This window comes from Actinia tenebrosa, unplaced genomic scaffold (genome assembly GCF_029948245.1).
Source record: "Actinia tenebrosa isolate PJP-AT-01 unplaced genomic scaffold, QUT_ActTen_1.0 PGA_scaffold0__85_contigs__length_37466705, whole genome shotgun sequence".
In the NCBI taxonomy this organism is placed as follows: domain Eukaryota; kingdom Metazoa; phylum Cnidaria; class Anthozoa; order Actiniaria; family Actiniidae; genus Actinia; species Actinia tenebrosa.
Window position 1 is genome coordinate 14,615,556 of NW_028292569.1, and position 20,012 is coordinate 14,635,567.

Here is a 20,012-nt window from a genome sequence, read left to right on the forward strand (position 1 = left end):
CGGGGTAGGGAGGGGACAAAATTGTACAGTAAAATTACACCTGTTTCTTCTTAGACCATCTTATAGATAGTGTACCCCCTTAGTACAATTAATTTTAAAAAATTATGATAAAATTAACAAGAAAAAAGAATAGACAAGTTGAAATAAGCGTCAATAAGGATAAACGACTCAGTTTTAGTTATTCAAGATTTTTTGTACAAGTCATTGTACTTTTTTTCTTTTTAAGCTGAAAACGAAAATGAAAGAAAATATAGATATAACTAACAGAATTTCAGCCAAAAGCCATCGAATTCTCTGCAATGCAACGCGTCATCGTATAATGTATGCATAATTTATGTGTACTCTAGCGTATACATGAAGCGTTCTGATAATGTTTTTGTTCTAATATATATGTAGACAGAAGTATACGGCTTCTATGAGATATTAATTGATAAGGATACGCTTATTTATATCTTTTTTTACACCACTTCCTGACATAAAAAACGTCGCAATTTTTGTTGTTGTTATTTTTGTTTCGAGCGAGCTGAAGAAGCTTAAGCCTAGAACTAAAACCCTACTTAAGAAAACAGAAGAGTCTTAATCTTTATTTCATGCTCTCCCATTTTCTTTCCGTCCCCTCCCCTCCCATAAAGTTTTTTTTACTTCGTGACGTCACTTTCAGTTTTCGGTTGCTATGAGACATTGTAAGGCGAAGGAAAATCCTCAAACAAACGCTTTAGGAAAATTCTCCTTTTCGCCTATATATTTTATGCATTTACAAAAAATCTAATCATGATTATAGTATTAAAGTGTCCCTGGAGAAATAAGAAGAAAATCCTAGGATCAGAACGAATAAGATAGATAGAAAGAAGTCTTGACAGGTGAATCAAGCTTTGGGCTTTCATTCATCATGGTAAGTTAAAGCTTTTGTTATCGTATTTTTAATATGATAAATGATTTTGAACTGATGTATTTGAAATACTAAATTAATAAAAAATGGCCATCATATTCCAGTTAGAGTTTCGACTAAAAATTCGACCGAGTATTAGTGGGGAAAACTGCCAACGGACCTAAGCTTAATTTTAGCTTATAATTCAATGCATTTTATAGAAAAGAAAATAGGTGAGCATAAGCTTAAATATTGTCCATAAATGAAACCTTATGGCAGATTCCCCATGCTCAATGGGCTTCAGTATTACTCTGGTTCCGCAAAAAAAAAGGCGACACTTTTTCTTACTAGTTTTCGCGAGGACAAGCGATATATTAAAAAGTATCATAAAATTTATGCTCAGATATTAGCCTTACAAGTTGAACAAGTTGAAAGTAAAATTATCAAGATTTCACAAAAGGGAGCAGCTTTTCTTGAACATATATTTTTCATATCAAATATACTCAATGATACTATGATAAAAAATTAGTTCATAAAAGTACAATGTAGGGCTATTTAAAAAATCACAAAAATAAGACGCCTACGAGTTTTTTCTATCATTAAATTATACATTTACCATGTTTAATACCTTTAAAACAAATATTTTGTAAAAAAGGACGAAATTTAAGCGAAAATAATAAAAAATTTGAAACGATTTTACTTGATACAAAGAGGACAGCGGTAGTAGTAGTAAATAAGAATCACCATAGCAACGGATATTCGAACAGACAAAGTTATAATCCAAAATGTCGGACAACGACGACGATTCGAAGCCCAATTCCAGCCAAAGTAGCAAACATAGCCTAAAGTCTGCCACTGGAAAACTTAAAGCAGAAGCGTTGAGAAGACTACAACTCAAAGATGCCGAATATGATGACGAAAATGGCCCCGAAAATGGAAGTAGTAGAGAGTCTACCGATGAAACTCTAAAATCGACTGGTGAAAATGAGCAAGACGAGGGAAATAAAGACAAGACCGCGAAAGGCGATGTTGATGAGGGGGGACAGGAAGGTTCTGGGGTCTTTGATGAACCAAATACTAACAAAACGGGGAAGATAGATACCAATGATAATGATAAGCCAGAGATAATAGTTTCCAAGACTGACACTGAAGTGGCTTCTGGTGAAAATAGCAACGGCGATATTTCAGTTGAGAAAGACGAGCAGTCGGATAAAAAAGAAGAGGTGTCTGTTTCCAGAGATCGTGAAGATGAATCTAAAACTCCAGTTAATGAGAGGGGAGAATCTAAGTTTGCTGAAACTGCTGAGAATGAGGGAACAAAAAAAGAAGTAGTTGAAGGAACAAGTGACAAAGCAAGGGTTGATGATGGTAATGATCCTAAAGGGTCAGGCAGCGGGGGTGATAACACAACTTCTGGTGAAACTGGTAACATTTCTAGTGATAACACTGGTGGTGAAGTTGCAAAAGATGAAATAGGTGCTAAAGGAACTAGTAGTGATTCTGCAGGCAGACCAAGTTCAGGAACCTTGCAGCCAGGGACTGGTTCAAAAATATCTCAACCAGGCTCAGGAAAGGCTCCTGTAGGAGAAACTAGTAGTGGTGCTGCTGACAGACCAAGTTCAGGGACCTCTAGACCAGGGACTGGAACAAGAAGATCCAGACCAGGCTCAGGAAAGGCTCCTTTGGAGGATGCATCAAAGTCTTTAACGAAAGATGATGGACATATTCAAGATCAGGGTGTTAGTAAGGATCATGATCAAGAAACAAAGTCTGGTGGTAAGACCGATGAAGGTTCTACGGAGCAAACAGCTGGAGAAGGTGATAACGAGGGACAAAAAGGATCAGGAGGTGTTGATGGTGCTGGTGATGAGAGTACTGCTGGTCCTTCAACTGATAAAGAGGGTGCTACAGCTTCCGCCAAGATGTCAGGAGACAGTAAAACTGATCCTAACGTCACAAAATGTAGTGCCACTGAAACAGAATCAAAATCTCATGGTTCACAGTCAAGTTTTGATGATTCTAACGTTGATGGTAAATCAGGAGAAAAAACTCTTGACAAGGGGGAAGAAACTAGTGACGAAGTTTCTCCACCAATGAGTGAACCTGTACCTCAGAACAATGTTACAAGTAATACTGATGTTCAGGATTCTTCTCAGGAAGAATCAAAGGACAAGGTACCAGATAGAGTAAAAAAGGACAGTGATATCGGTACTGATGATAAATCTATTCCTAAACAGGATAGTGATGAAAAAGAAAAGTCTGCTGCAGCTGAATCAAGCCAAGATAATGGTGATAAAAATGATGATGTAAGCGCTGGAAATGCTGATGGCAAAGCTGGTGGTGCTGATGCTGGTGGAAGTGCTGAGAAGCAAGCTTCTGATAGTAACCTAAAAAATAACAAAAATGAAAAAGGTGGCTCTGGAGATGAGACAGGAGGAGGACCTTCAGAGGATGGCAAAGAAAAGGATGGAGATGAAAAAGGTAAAGATGATGAAAATGAAAAAGAAAAGGAAGGGAAAAAGAAGAAGTCTAAAAAGAGTAAAAAGAATGAGAAAGGAGAAAGTATTGAGTCAAGTGAAGGAGAAAAGGAAGAGCAACAAGAACAAGAGAGTAAGGAAAATCAAGAAGAGGGTGTACCAACCATTCAAGGTAAAAATACTGTATATATAAATACATAATTCTATATAAAGAAAACTAGTAAGCTTTGGCTTTTTATCACAGTGTGGGACAATTACAACAGTGCCAGGTTCCAACTAGTTGAAAGCCCAAGATCAAAGTAGAATTTAGAAGTTGATTTTTGAGGAGGGAGGAAAACCGGAGAACCCTGAAAAACAACTCTCAAAGCATAGGATAGAATCGACAAACAACTTCACTCACATACAATACTGGCAAGCCTAGAATTTGAACCGGGCCACATTGGTGAGAGATTGCATACACCAACCCTTACAGTACTCCTCAAATGAATGGGAATATACAATATAATAAACAAGTTGAGCACATTTGAAGTTTATGTCATACTCTTTAGAATGAAATTGTTTGTTTGAATGGCATCCATAAAAGAAATAAAAAAAACCAAAAAAACTACACAATTTGGTAGGGTACCTAAAAAATTCACAGAGTAATTTTCATGTACTATAGGTTCTTCCAGATCCAATTAGAGTTTAGAAATATTCATGCACTTTTGCATTGACAAGGGTTTGTAACCATCAAATGAATAAAATGATCTTTTGACTGATATTTTCTTGTTTTTCATTCCAGGTGAAGGTGATGAAGAAGAGGATGCATTACCTGATGATTTCTATTATGACTATGATGGCGTTGCTTCAAAACCATATCGTACAGAGGGAATTCCTGATCAACTAATCACTTTACAGTATCCTAGAAAAAATTAAGTCACATCTTATTATGAATGGAATCAAGGGTGGTGTGGTAGTAGTAGTGCTCTCATCTTTAATTCCCTGTCAGTCTTGATATCACATAAGAGTAGAGTTTGTTGGGTCTCTCCCTTGCTTAAAATTTAAGAACAGAGATTCATCGGGTAATAAAAACACTACACTATGTTTGACACAGGTATTCAGACCCAAGCAAGGGGAGAGGTGGTGGGGGGAAAGTGTGTGAAAAAAGAATTAAAGAAAATTTGTTTAGTGAGTTAGCCATGCCCTGACTTTGATCAGCCCTGAGGTTGTTTCATGTTTCAATAAGTATGATTTAAATGCAGGTTACAGGTCTAAGGTCATTCTTTATTTCATCTTGAAATAAAAACACCATTTTTCTTTGACCAATACTACCAAATAAAGCCATTCATTTGGATATGAGTGCACAAGGAGGTCAAACCTTCATGTCATGGATGAAGATACAGTTCTCTTCTCAGCTGGTAATGTCGTACAGCTGCTTAACATCAAAACTCAAGAACAGTCGTACTTCCGAACAACTGGTGGTGGCGGCATTGGCGCAATAGCTGTAAGTGAAATTTACACAGAAATGTTTCCATATTACAAGGGCACTGTTGCAGCTATTGTTCCCATCTTTTCAAAAACAGGTTCACCCAAGTAGAAAATACTTTGCTGTGGCTGAAAAAGGAGTCAAACCAGATATCAATATCTTTGAGTACCCTTCACTCAAACTATACAGAGTATTGCGTGACGGTACAGAGGTAGCATATGCAAACCTTGACTTTTCTCCTGATGGAACACAGCTGGCTTCTGTTGGTAGCTCACCAGATTATATGATGACTATCTGGGACTGGAAGAAAGAGAAGATCTCGCTGAGGACTAAAGCATTCGCTCAAGATATCTACCAGGTTGCTTTTTCTCCTGATAATGAAGGACATATTACTACTGGTGGATCTGGTCACATAAGGTAGATAGTGTGCTAGATATCCCTATGATTAGGGTGATTGTGATGATGGTGTTGATGATGGTGATGGTAGCAATGATGATGATGAAATTGATGATGAATAATGATGATGACGATGATAATGATGATATTGATGATGAATAATGATCATGGTGATCATGATGATGGTTTTGGTAACAATGATGATGATGATGGTGGTGGTGATGATGATGATGATGATAGTAAGGATAATGATAATGATGATCATGATGATGGTTTTGGTAATGGAAGATGATTATCAATATTATTGAAGATAATATTTTATAATATATATTTTATATAATACTTTCACACTAATGATACTTGTCTTGCACAATTGATTCCATTTGATACCTCATTCCTCAACAGATTCTGGACAATGGCAAACACTTTTACTGGCCTCAAGCTTCAAGGCTTGATTGGGAAGTTTGGAGCAAAGGAAATATCTGACATTGAAGGTAAATTAGGGGCTGATTTTTCATTACCTGTGAGAGGGGGGCAGTTTTTTTAATATAACTAAGAATGCATATATATGACTCCCTCATTACAAGCACCAATTGACAAAAGGCATTAGTTTTTTTGGAAGTGACCCCTCATTTTTAAAAGTGACCCACAACAATTCTGCCACCCCCAACCCCCCCACAGGTAAAAAATGACCATGGATCAGATCCTTAATAAATAGTGCTAATCATTATCCAGGGGTGTATATTCCATAGGGGCCAGGGGGCTTGGTATAAAAGTAACAATAAGTAATATCTCAAAATAAATAATCATCCTTTTGTGATCACCTGTTGAGAAGTGACTTTGTGTCCCCCCCCCCCCCCCCCCAGGTTTTCAACGATTGCTATGGCCATGATATGTAAATGAATTCCTATGTTTCTACAGGGTTTGTGGAATTACCAGATGGCAAAGTCTTGTCAGGTTCTGACTGGGGTAACATGTTGTTGTGGGAAGGAGGACTGATCAAGGTAGAGATCTGCAAGAAAGGCAAGAAGACCTGCCATCAAGGGATGATACAACAGTTCTTCATGGATGAGGGAGAACTAATGAGTATTGGTGTTGATGGATATGTGAAGGTGGGTGATACAGCTCTTATAAATCTAACTTTCTTATTGGTTGGGGGGTACATGCCTTATGAGAGTACACGGCATGTCTGCATGCACACTTTCTATTTTCAATTGTCTTTCATATCCAAATAATGGCTGAAAAATAATTGAAATAAGAAGACCTACTTCCTGTGCAATCACTAGTGCAGCTATAGAACAATTGGAGGTTATCAGAACATTCAAAGAATGTTAAAATTTTTTAATATTTCCCCCATATAACTGCACACAGCAGATACACACATTTTGTATTTCTTTCTTTATTTCTATAATATAGTAAAATATATTCACACTCTATTTTCAGGTGTGGGATTTTGAAAGTATAGACACTGCCGACACCGATGAGGAAGGATCCCTATTTGAAGTTGATCCAATGTATGAACTGAAGGTATGGTTGTGCATCATATTAAACACTCTATTCCAATAAATACAGGTTATACTGTTGAGCGGGGTGTGGTTGGAGGAGGCATGATTAAAGAGCTGGCATGATTCTTGGCCTTGTCAGTTCTTATACAAATATTATAATAAATTTTGATCATGATCATCAGGTTGGTACTGACGTCAAGCTGATGTCCATGCAGAAAGCCGTGAACAGTGAAGCACCCATTTGGTATGCGCAGGTGAGTGTAGATGATTACTAGACTTGACGCAAGTATACTTTTTTCGTTTTTTCTTTTTGTGAAGCAAATGGACTACCTTTATTTTTCTTTTGCATCCAAAAAAAAAACCTCTTGTCGCAGCAAGCGATGAAGTCAAGGGTAAAAGGACTTTAGTCTAGATGATTACTTACAATGGGAATTATTCCAATAATATTATTTGATTGTTATATCATTGTTTTTTAAAATGATGGACACTTTAAATTGATTACTATAATATAATGTTATCCTTACAGGATGCAGCTGGTGGGATATGGAAGCTTGATCTCTCCTTTACACATACTGTAAGTACCTTATGGGCATGCACTGCGACATTAGAAGGTGATGAAAAAAATAACCATGCAGTTGATCCAATGGTTAGACAAATAAAAAAAGGAGTAAATAAATGGATGAATGAATGAACATATGAATGAAGGAACGAACGAACGAACGAACAAACGAAGGAAGGAAGGAAGGAAGGAAGGAATGTGGCTAATGTGGATAATCCTTTTGGTGTTTTTTTCCTTATGTTCTGGTCTGATTCTTCTGAACTCTACATCATCATAACTCATATTCCTTGTATTGCCATATTGCAGAGCCATGCTCCAGAGCACTTGTTTTCATACCATGCTGGTATCATCACAGGAATGGATACTTCACCTGTTGCTCACTTTGTTGCCACGACTGGAGTTGACCGTAAGTTGTACTTCATAAGACTGTCAGGGAGCCCTCCCCATCCCACACACCACCCACCCCTGCCCAAACACCACCAACCCCTCCCCACACACCACCCTCCCCTCCCCACACACCACGCACCCCTCCCCACACACCACACACATTTCCCCACACACCACCCACATCTCCTCACACCACTCACCCATCCCCACACACCACCTACACCTCCCCACACATACACACCCATCACTTCAATTTGATCTTCCATTTCAGAGCACTTGTTATATCCTGCATAATTGACATAAAATATGCATGGTTTTCCTTTCCTTACAGATACTGTCCGTGTCTATGACTATTTGTCCAAGAAACAAATTTGCCACAAAAAATACAACTCTGGTGGTTCAAATCTACTGTGGGTCCCCAAGATGGTCGACGCCAAGGGCACCAGCATTCTAGCAGGGTTTGCTGATGGCGTGGTACGACTACTCACCCTTAACAAGGTCGATCTTTCCCAAGTACGTTCAAAGAAGTCCAAGTCGAACTACGAGCTGACTCTGACCCAAGCCTTCAAGCCTCACACCAAACCTGTGACTGTTATTACTATAGACTACGATGGAGAGCTGCTCGCTACAGGAAGTGACGACTGTACCGTGTTTTTCTTCACTATAGGAGATACTTATAAACCTATTGGGTTTATAGAGACTGCTTCTCCTGTCGTGTCTATCGTATGGTCAAATAAGGGCAAGAAGGGGAAAGGTGTGTTGGTGAGCTGCAAGGATGGTACGGTGTTAGAGGTGGAGGCACCACAGCACGGGGAACATGATACAAGCAAAACCTATCATTTGCCGCTACAGAATTTGAAGATTACCGAGTTCTTCTTTAAAAGCGTTAAAGACAAGCTTAGGAAGGCTGAGAAGGACGCCATCAAAGCGAAGGAGAAGGCGGAGAAGCAGAAGAAAAAGGAGGCAGAACGAGCTAGAAGACGTGAAAGAGGGATAGAAGAGGAGGAAGACGAGAATGAAGAAGAGGAAAACGAAAAAGAGGAAGAGGAGGAGAAACGAGACCATGGTCCAAGCCAGATCATTCATGGATTCTACTATGGGAAGACTACCGATAGGTTCTACCTCTCCATGGATGGCTGGGATGCTGGATACCTTTATGAGTGTGCGTTTGATGACAAGCCTCCCCCACCACCAGGGACAGAAGACCGGTCAGGAGAACCTAAGCGTTGCATCCCAGTAGACAACAGCAACGACGTTCCCATCCGGTCGGTCTACTTCACCAACTCCAAAAAATTCATAATCTTTGGCATGGACAATGGCGCTGTTCGTATCCACCCTTTGGAGCAAGACACAGAGCTGGAACACCTCTCCTCCTATTGGTCGTTCAGTATCCATGACAACCATAACGGTACCATCACTAAGATCAAGACGAGTTTTGATGACAAGTATGTCTTTACGACTGGTCACGATGGAAACTTCTTTGTGCACAAGTTTATGGATAAAGCCTTGAAAGGAATCAAAGTACCGCATAAAGTATCGCTACCATCGCCAAAGGTATGTGACGTCATTTATAATCACGTGATGTCAATATCTATGACGTCATTCACGCAATACCTTAGATCAAAACGCACTAAATGCTAAATTCCTATTTAATCTTGTCGGAGCTAGTCTTGTCCATACTTAGATAAGTCAAAAGGTTTTCCGAGATTTAATAAAATTGAGGCTTGGCTGGAGATTTTTACAGAAAGTTGTATATAACTACAGGTTGATTATATTTAATGATGTTCTTTTCAACAGAAACTGATTGGAGAAGACGGTCAAGAGATTCAGAAGAAAGTAGATGACATTGACGATCCGAACTTTTACAGGTATGTCACATGAGGTACTGCCACGATGTACCAGGGTGTACAAGAATATCTGGTCATAGAGCTAAGTGCCGTAAGCGTGCCGTGCCGTGACCGTGACGTGACGTGCCGTGCCGTGACGTGACGTGCCGTGCCGTGACCGTGACGTGACGTGCCGTGACCGTGACGTTTTCTAGAATTTTAATTGGCTGATTTTTTTTCTCGCATGATGTGCTTGGTTTGCATGATGGACAGTTTGCCATGATGGAAAATCATGAAGAATCATGAAATACTGCCCTTTACCATACCTGGGGATTGATGTTCTTCTTGTGTGCCTTACGCCATCGCAGCCATCAATATGGCAGCCATGCCTTTGTTTCGCACCCTCTTGTAACAAAATATCAAAATAAAAATGTCTTTTATATATCTTTAGTATCGAGCTGGAAAAACAGAAAGCTGAGCATGACAGGATGATGAAACTCGCTGAAGAGAAAAAACAAGTAAGTGAATCTCTTGAAGACTATATGAAAATTATGTCTTGTTTTATTTACCTACCCTAAACATATTTTATTTTCACCTAATAGAACATAAGAAGAAAGATCACAAACCTGAGAAAAGCATTCAAGCAGCTGATGAACAGAAACCAAGAGCTACCGAGTCACGTGCAGCTGAAAACAGAGGTGAGTTACCATAGTGATAACCATGGTAACGGATACTGACCATGGTAATGCTGAGTAGCCATAGCAGCAGAATGATCTGTACAAGGATCAAGTGATAAATTATCAAGTGTACAAGTGATAAATTATCCCTGAGAATTGGGCTGTTGTAACCATAGTGATAGTAACCATAGCAACAATTAGCACCAGAAGGTTGCATGTTTGGCTTTTACTTAACATTTATCTGCGAAAACTATTTCAGGAATTTGTAGTTGATCCAAAAATCAAGGAAGAGCTTAAAGCCAAGACACAAGAAAAGGTAAGCAGCGCCTCAAGGATCGATGTCGTTTTGAAATAAAGTGGTTTTTGTATGAGTGGGTAAAGATACGGCAAATTGGTAGCCGTACTGTATCTTTCCATAGCCATAACGTATTAAGCGTTGTGATGGGATTAGTTCTTGGAAGACAATTTCAAGGCATTTCGATGTTACGACATTTTGTACCATGCACGTGCTGTAAGTCAGTAAAGTATTCTTATGGGAAGCCATTTCAATGTTTTGGCATGTTGAAGCAGTGTGACTGCTATGAGCTTATACTAAACATTAACATACTAATGATAATTGGTATTCATTGTTATTGCTTGTGATAATAGATGGAGCTGGTGCGCAAAGAACTGGAATGGGAATCTGAAAAACAGTCCATTGGGTTGAAAAAACTGCAAAAACGGTAACAATATGCAATATACGTCTACTATAGACCCTTATGCTTTATGAAATTTGTGATAACTTGACAGTTTTCTCATTTCCGACCACGTGTCACTCTCTTGAGAATAAGATTCTTTGTTTGATTTGTAATCATATTAATGTGTCTTCTCATGCATGCGCAACCGTTAAACAAAGAAATGATACTCTAGGGAATGACACGTGGTCTGAAACGAAAAAAAAATTACGCCCAAGGTAAAGAGGCGTATTGAAAAATGCGATTTGTTTTGTTATTCACACTAGGTTTAAAGATGAAGTCGAGTGCGAGCGAATAGTCCTGCGCGCGTTTCTCACGGAACATCTTGTGTCATCATTCCGTGCCTCTAAGCCAGACTACCTCCACCTCTTGCTACAAGAAGCCGAGGGCACCACCGGTAAGGGCCAAGAGGGACAGGACGGTGGGACGAACAAGAAATCGGCGGTCAGGCAGATGAGAAGGCAGAGCACAGCAGAGAAGATGCTACCGCAACAGCAACAGCAGCTTCAACAACAGGCAGCCCAAGGACAGAGTCAGCTGGGTGGTAAAGTGGCGAAGGCGCTGGAGAAGGCTGAAGCTAGGAGAATAAAGAGAATGAATAGACAAGCACAGGTAAGGGATTCTCTTTCACGCGACCCCACACATTGAACACAGAAACAACCTTTCGGCTGATCAACGTCAAGGCACGGCTAGAATAACTCACATATTCTCAACTCAATAACTCAACCTTGATTATTATTATTTTTAATTCAAGGTCAAAAAAGTGTCCTCCACAACGTAAACTAGTGAAAAAATCAATTAAAAATGCACTAGAACATTTTTGTCGCGCGCGTCTTTAGACAAAAAACGACATTATGGATACCACAGGAAGACTACAAGAAAACAATGGCGCCCGCAAAAAAATTGTAGTTAGTTGCAAAAAATTACCTTTTCATGAATTATAATAATGTATGTTTGTCACAGTGGGATGAACTGAATCGTAACAAGCCAGATGAAAACTACGAGGATCCTAAAGACAAAGCAGCCATCAAAGAAGCTAAAGAAAACATGGGAGACTACAAGCTGAAAACCGCTAAAGACTACGTGGTGCCAGAGAGTCAGAGAGTGAATGCCGAGAAGAAGAGGCTACAGCTTCTCAAGCTACTGGATCAGGTTAGGAAATACTCCAGTTTCGAGTTCTCTTATGCTCAGGGTTAGCCTCGAATTTTGTGTAGAATATTCATGTGTTCCAGTGAAGGTCCGTGGAATTTCAAAGTGTTTGTAGCGTTGAAGTTAAAGCATTCTTTACTTTACCGTTGGTATTTTGTGAATATTTAGACACTGAGGCTAAGCCTGTGTAAATGAGTCTGTAATCAAAGAACACAGCGGTAATTTGGAACTCGAAAATGGTATATTATGAAATATTGAACCAACCAGCTCTTGAATCAATTTTATTTTTCTTCTTTGCACATGTGTTGCAACTGAATCCTTACCCGTCACCCATTCTGTCTTGCTGAGGATTGCAATCAATCTCAATTTGTAAAACGTTTCTTTCTTCCTTTTTATTTAGATTCACCAGTATAAGTTTGAATTCAACCAAAACTTCTTGGCTCTGAGGAATAAAAAGATCGCCATCATCAAAGAGGTAACCATGCAGCTGAACATACGCTCTAAAAGTTGAATTAATAGTCATTATCATCATGCTAATCATATCAAAATAATAATGGTAATAATATTTATTTCTTAAAAACGCATAATCATACAATCTCAATGCTTTTTACGATGGTAAAATTAATATATTAATGTATTAAAAGTAGACTAATTTATTAGTTATTATTTTTTATCATCATATAATCTTTACTATCATGACCATCATTATCACAATTATCATATTGCATTATTAGCATCATCACCATCATATCATCGCCATCATCACCATTATCATCATCATTACCATCATAATCATATCATGACATCGTCATATCTTCATGTCATCACCACCATCACCATATAAATTTATGTCATCATCATCATCATCATCACCCCTATCATTCGTTATAATCTTCCTACATTATCATTACCTTTCTTTATCAAGGCCAAAGAAAACATCATCAAAATCGAAGAAATGCAGAAGAAGATTGAATTGCACGCTCGCCGTCCAATCCCGAAAGTACCAGAAATGCGTCCAGACGAACAACCTGAAAGGTAACTACAACACTATCTACCACAAGACGTTGTATTTAGTCCTTCCTTTATTTTCAAGATAAAACATTAAACAAACGAAAAAAAATACAAACTTGAGTCAAGCGAGGAAGTAGAGTTTCTCGACACTTAACTGGGTTTTTCTCTGAGCCAATCAAAATGCACGATATTAAGACATCACACAAATCCACCCTATTGTTACATCTAATAAGTTAGTAGTTTGTATATTCCGTACATGTGTGCTGGTGAGCCATCCAGTCATTCTTCTGGCAGTCTTCATCACAGTAATAGCTGTCTCTACACCTTGAACACATTTGCATATCAAGGCTCGTTCGAGAACATGCTGTACACGTGAACCACGGGCTCTCATCGTCTGCCATGCTCGATTCGCTCCCTTCTTCGTCCCTCTCACTTTTCGGTGTCACCCTTCGGGAATCAAATTGATAAGTAACTAAGGTCCCTCTGTTGGGATCTCTTATTGTTACGCATATCTCCTTAGGAGATTCCTGTGGATTTTTATCACATTTCTTGTCATGGGATTCCTGTGGTTGGTTCAGGCTGGTGAATAGACACATCTCTGTATGACAAATAGGTTCCTTTTCTCCGATTAGTTCGGCCATTTTGGTTTCCTGATTGGAAGAGATTTCTTTGGGATATCGCGCTGAAACTCCTCTCTCTCCGCATGTGGACAAACCGTTGAGTTGTAGTTCTTGTATCGTGGGCGTCACCTGCAGTGGTCGTTCCTTGATCGATATCAATGTGTCTTGAACTATAGACTGACTTTTTTCAATCTTCTCACTCGCGGTTTTAAGGTTAGCGATTCTAGTTAGTTTTTCTTTATCGAGGTACCGTCCATTATTCTCGATAAATTCTCGTAGAGTTTTTCTTCTCGTTTCTTCTTTCAGATGTTTCAGTTCTTCTTGCAAGTCTTTTTCCATTTTCTTCACCATGTCTTGCATCGCTTTTTTCTTTGCCTCTACCATCCCGTGAATCACGCTTTCAGCTTTGTAACAAACTCTCTTAATCGTTCTGTGGCTGTCTTCTTGACTTTTCTTCATCCATCTCTCCAGCGCCTCGTGCTTCTTATCCAAAAATGTTTTCTCCACCTGGACCTTCAGAGCAGCCATGTATGCTGCTGTATTTTGCACTCGTTGTTCATGTTCACTTCGCTCTTTTCCAGTTGATGATGAACTTTCCATGCTTACTGACCCAAGTTCTTCCATTTTCGCTCGGAAATTATTGTTCATCTCGCCTTTTCTTACCGTTAGCTGTGAATCTGCCGCTTACGGGACAATGAGGCGACGATGAACACGACAATCAAATGATATCGCTCGTGCAATGACAGTTATTTGTGATGTAAAAGTTTGGTTCAAACAATTGCGCGCGCAGGGGACACCTTACGTTAAGCGCGCGCAATGTTTTTCTTTTTGACGCGCGCAACCTGTATTTCTTTCTCTAGAAACATTTCACTCATCTTTTCTTTATATTTTTTAGGCGTCTTGAGTATACGCGAGAACGTCTTCTTGAGTTTAAGAAAGAACTCCTGACAAAGCAGGATGGACATGGAGAAGAGTCTGGTGGGGGTTTTGGCGGATTTGGTGGATTTGGCGGCGGTGGAGAGGTAAGTCTACCCAAGCCAATAACATAAAAATAAACAAGACATGCCAAAGGGATCGACAGTATAGACTACCCCAGTTTGGAGTTCTCTGTTGCTCAGGCCTCGACTTTGTGTAGAATATTCATGTGTTCCAGTGAAGGTCCGTGGAATTTCAAAGAAATTGTATTGTCGAAGTTGTGCATCCTTAACTTTACCATTGATGTTTGCAATCAAGGAACACAGCGGGAATTTGGAACTTGATAATGGTCTATTGATGACATGAGTGGAACAATCAGAGCGTAGACGAGAGAGATTTTCATTGTAATTTTAATCTTTGTGTATTATTTTTGATGTCTGTACCCAACGAACAATCTTTTCCCCTGACGTTATTTCAGGCTGGTAAGCAGGGAGGGCAGAGTAAGCCTGGTACCCAAGCACGTGATCGGTCAGTATCTTCAGTATCGGTCCATTCTGGTGGAAGACCGAAATCCAGTCTAAGTGGACCCACAGATAAGGGCACGCCCGAGCCCCTGTTGGAAGAAGTACCAGAGGAACCTTCTCCTCTAGAGCTCCAGATTCAACAAGAGGAGCAAATAAAGTAAGTCAGAATACTGTTTTGTGACGTCATCTCTACACAGTTAGCCCAAAATTAACATTTGGATATAATTACTGGGTTGCCTGTGGCAGCCCAGTCCAAAAATACTTTTTTGACTTTTTTGGGGACTTTTAACATTGTATAGCGGGTATGTAAAGGATTATTAAAAGGTCATTTATCGACCCGGTATTTTTTATTTTTTTACACAGGTTGCAGTACGAGCAAGATGTTTTGATTGACAACATCCAAAACATGATGAAGAAATTCGACGCGGATTTGCGCACGTTACGCCACGATAAACAACACCTGGATGTGGCCTTGAAGTGCGCTGATCTGCGCCAGGTCACGCTGTTCGAGGAGTACATGTTATTGAAGGAGTTCGAGAAGAGAGAGAATGTCTACGCTACTAAAGTGAATACTAAACTGACAGAGAAAGAAGAAATGCAGGATAAGGTGAGACATATTAAAATAGGAAGCATAATAAAACTAAACAGAAAAACGAAGCAATGAGAAAAACAAGATTACACGTACACTCAAAACAAAATAGAACCGTTCTATGAAAACAAAACACAAAACTATCAAAAACAAGTGAAAAAGCGTAAAAGCTTGCTTCTCTTTTTTTTGTATTCATACTCCAGTATCGAGTTCTCTGTTGCTCAGGGTTAGCCTCGATTTTATGTAGAATATTCATGTGTTCCAGTCAAAGTCCGTGGAATTTCAAAGTGTTTGTATTGTTAAAGTTGTGCATTCTTTACTTTACCGTTGGTATTTGTGAATATTTAGGCACTGATACGAGGCTACAATCAAGGAACACAGCGGTAATTTGGAAAATCGAAAATGGTTTATTCTTACATTGTTCTGGAATTCCCTTGTGTTCGCAGGATAGAAGATTGTCAGATGAAGCTCGAAGCAAAGAAACAAGACATTGAGAAACTACTGGATCGAGAAAAGACGCTCTACACAACCTTCTCGACCGCTATGGGAGAAAATAACAAGTTCGAAAACTTTTTGACCAAAGTCTTTAAGAAGAAAATCAAACGAGCAAAGAAGAAAGCACAGGTAAAATTTCATCGATATTAATTTTGGTATACAAACACGTTACCGAAAAATCCCTTGAGATATGAATAACAATGAAACAGCCGCCATGTTGGTTGATCCAACAAGAGAAGCTAGTGAGGAATGCTTTGCATAGTCAGTCTCTCACTGATGCGTAGTTCAAGCAAGGGCTGCGCGTTCGTGTCTTGACAGAACTGCATGTGCGAGATGAGTTTGTTTGTGTTGTTCTCTCCCTTGCCACTGGCCAGGGATTTTCAGGGCTCTCTAGTTTTCTCACTCTGTAAAAATCAACATGTGAGTTGAATGCTGTGTATTACTGGTTGTTGTTGTTGCGATATTTACACTTCATTGTCGTCCTAACCACTGCTATCGTTGTCGCTGGTTTTATTGCTGTACTAACTTACAGTCAACTTCACTTTCAGACCGAAAAGGGCTCAGACGAAGAAAGCGATGAAGAAGACAGTGATGAAGATTTGTCATCAAGCGACGAAGAAGACAGCGATGCAGAGGAGCTTGACGATACTGTCTGTCCTCCAGGATGTGACCAAGCATTGTTCGACCAAGTGTGCCAGCTACGAGAAAACCGATTAGATTTGGAGGAAGAGCTGGCGGATGAGAAAAAAGCTAGCGAAACTTTGAAGAAAGAATGCGATGCTTTGGTAAAGAAAGCAAAAGTTATTGACTCGGCTCTTAACACTGCTGAAGCAGACCTTGAAGCCTTCCAGGTAAAAAACACATGATATAGAAATGACCATTTTTTTCTTCGCTTCTATTTTATCAGGCAGAGATACGAGATACCAGCGATTAGTTGCGCGTGCTTGTTTAGGAATGCTTTTACATCATCATCATCAATATCAATTCTTCCCGCATGGCACGTGATTGCCTTGGGATGTGCCAGCACTTTTTGTTTATCACTGCATCCTACTCCAAAAGAACTTCCATTTTTCCCAATATTTTTTTATGTGCGTTTGTCAATTAACTCGGTCTTCTTCAAGTTGCCTAAGTGCGCAACCTTGTCCTTACACGTGCTTGGGACTCATAATAATAATTCTCATAATAATAATTAATTACATTTCATTTCTTTACTGAATTTTATCAAACCCTAAAATAACCTCTAGACTGATCAAAGTCAGGGCACAGCTAACACACTTGCAGATCGAATTAAAACTGAAATTTTGTTATCTTATCATAGCGCGAGAAACAGCAAAAGTTGAACGAGCTCGATGTGGTTGTGGTGTTACGCTTGAGTCAAATCCAGTACATGATCAACAACACCATCCCTCAAGACTTGTCGCCTTGCCTCGTGTTCTGCGGCTCAGGCCTCAACCAGTTACAACACAGGATTAAAGAACTAGAGAAAGAAAAACACGAGCAGAAACGCCTGTATAGAGAACATCGACACAAGCATGTGCAGCTGATTAGAGACAAGAAAGTTATGGAGTCCAAGGTGAGGAAACTGTGTTATCCCACTCTTGACTCTGTCATTCTAACTGCGCATGCTCCACGAGATGACATTTCATCGAGCATGCGCAGTGACTAAAATTCCCACTCAACTCTAGAGCCATGTCATTTTTTCTGCGCATGCTCCACTAGATGACGTTTCATCTTCGAGCATGCGTAGTACGAATGTCAGGGTTCTTGAGTCGAGGGTGACTCAAATTCCATGCTCCAAACACGCGCTGTTTGGTAGGACACGAGAAAGCGTATTCCCAAAGCTAATCAACTTGTTGTCTTGCGGAATCCATAATTATTGAATCTTCTGTCGTTTTCATAGATTGCCGAACTAGACGAGAAAGTCGAGAACATGATGATGCTCAAGTTTGGCCGACTGGTTGACTTAGAGAAACTGGAGACGGTCAGTGTGAATAGAACTGTGGAAGAACTGAAGGAAAAATTGAGGCAACAAGAGGTGAAAGCTGCCAAGGATGTTGCTAAATGGGATGTAAGTAGAGACGTGTTTCATAACTTGTACAAGATAGCGAGACTAGTGATGCAGCGCTTTGTATGACTGGGAGTTGTAGGGTCATGTCACGGTACGACAATAATATTTAAATTTTTATGGAAGAAGAATTCGGTACAGCTTCAGTACGGTACAAATTTGTCGTATTTTTCCCTATAAATGCGAAATGCGCTCTCGTTATTCTCCTACCTTTACCCTGCACGGCAGTCAGAGGGAAACACACCACTACTTGTTCAACATAAAAATGTTGTAAGGACCCAAAACCACTACACGATGTATGAGGGTGATTCTACCTTTCCGTACATGACGTCCTGGTTTTGCGCATGTCGTAACATTGGAGAAAAAGCCAAAACGATCGCAGGCTCTAGAAACAAGAATAAGAGCCCTGCCATGTTAATGCTCAATGCAATTGTTTTTGGTTTTAGACGAAGATTGATTCGTACAAATCCAAGATCACGCAGTTAACCCGCGAGAACACGCAACGCTTAGACACGTTTACTGTGCTACTTGAAGAAAAGAAAGAACTCGAACAGATGCTGGATTCCAGGCAGAAATCATTGGTATGAATAACCTTACAAGATGTTATTATATAGATACATAAATATAAACAGACAGACAGACAAACGAGTAGACAGACAGGCAGTCAAACAGGCAGGTGGAAAGACAGACAACTAGACAGATAGCATGTATGCAGACAGTCGGACAGAGACGAACAGGCATGCAGTCAGCTAGACAGACAAACACTGACAGACAGGCAAACATACAGACAGACAGACAGACAAGCAGGATGGCACGGGAACGCATTATTGACTAGTGACACAACTTGAACTATTTCTCAAACTCTATTCCGTTCCGTTATTACAGGGTACCGAGTTCACCGGGGCGCGTAAAGCTGACGTACGTGAACGACAACGATTGATTCAACTGGTCCAACTTCAAGCCCAGGAGATCGATGCTCTAAAGGACGAAATCACCTTACTGTCGCGTAAAGGTGGTCACATCTTACCACCTGCACAGCCACCTCTACCACCAGGACAGACACCCATACCTAATGCATAGGACAATCATCAGTTGTTTTGTACATAGAATTTCACATGGTGTTATAATATTTTTGTAATCTCGTTTTTCAATTATTTTCAGTATTTTTTTTTTCGGTTTAGGAAAACAGTTTTGTAGTGGTGATTGTATTTATTGCGGTGAGTTGTGTTACCTCGCTTTGGTTGAATATTTGGAATAAAATAACTTTTTTAGAATTGATCTCTCTTTCTTGTTGGGCGATCCGGGATAAGCCATTCAGAGGTTGAGGGAAAAACCCGCATACCAGTGCATTGTGGGATTGGTTTAGGGATCGAAATAGACGCCGTCTTGAAAATCCTGAAACAGTCCCACAGTGCACTGCACTCCAGTATTTTCCTCATCATCGGAAGACTAATATTGGAATATTTCAAAGAGAAGTTAATTCATCCCGATTTTCCAAATAGTCCTCTACTCCTCATGCCCTACAAGCTTGAGCCCGGTGCCAACGCCCAACACTGGAGCAAACTTTATAAGGGGTTTTTCTGTAGGTTCTCTGATAAAAATCACCATGTTAGTTGAGTGTTGTGTGCCGTAAATTGTGAATGTAGTGGAGGTGTGAACCCCATGGAAGCATGCTTTACAGGGAGTGATTGTTGGATGTACATAAAAATCATTCATGGTAGACCTTGCACCTTGTTAAGAGATACTCTTT

General features: G+C 39.8%; 1 protein-coding gene across 2 annotated transcripts; it reads left to right on the forward strand.

Moving 5' to 3' along the window:
• The first annotated feature begins 744 nt into the window (after nt 1-744).
• On the forward strand, nt 745-19,536 carry LOC116291641 (cilia- and flagella-associated protein 44). 2 transcript variants are annotated; one of them, XM_089032411.1, is made up of 30 exons: nt 745-892; nt 3,106-3,517; nt 4,127-4,241; nt 4,666-4,828; nt 4,908-5,227; nt 5,612-5,700; nt 6,128-6,318; nt 6,650-6,733; nt 6,894-6,965; nt 7,238-7,285; nt 7,577-7,676; nt 7,989-9,211; nt 9,455-9,525; nt 9,935-10,001; nt 10,086-10,181; nt 10,420-10,476; nt 10,809-10,882; nt 11,161-11,506; nt 11,858-12,046; nt 12,444-12,518; nt 12,969-13,078; nt 14,570-14,696; nt 15,068-15,270; nt 15,477-15,721; nt 16,151-16,326; nt 16,746-17,048; nt 17,516-17,770; nt 18,098-18,265; nt 18,709-18,843; nt 19,148-19,536. In XM_089032411.1, exons 1-30 carry the CDS (start codon nt 890-892, stop codon nt 19,340-19,342), a joined length of 5,712 nt encoding a protein of 1,903 aa, XP_088888537.1. In that variant the 5' UTR covers nt 745-889; the 3' UTR covers nt 19,343-19,536. The 2 variants fall into 2 exon arrangements, with proteins under 2 accessions (XP_088888537.1, XP_088888536.1); XM_089032410.1 differs by lacking the exon at nt 745-892 and having other exon boundaries at nt 1,614-3,517.
• Nucleotides 19,537-20,012: the final 476 nt, after the last annotated feature.

Bases quoted from the DNA above. Each gene is read 5' to 3' on its own strand.
- LOC116291641 (XM_089032410.1), top strand. From the start codon at position 1,654: ATGTCGGACAACGACGACGATTCGAAGCCCAATTCCAGCCAAAGTAGC. The intron at 6,966-7,237 runs GTGAGTGTAGAT...TTATCCTTACAG, and splicing joins CACCCATTTGGTATGCGCAG to GATGCAGCTGGTGGGATATG. The intron at 16,327-16,745 runs GTAAAATTTCAT...CTTCACTTTCAG, and splicing joins GAGCAAAGAAGAAAGCACAG to ACCGAAAAGGGCTCAGACGA.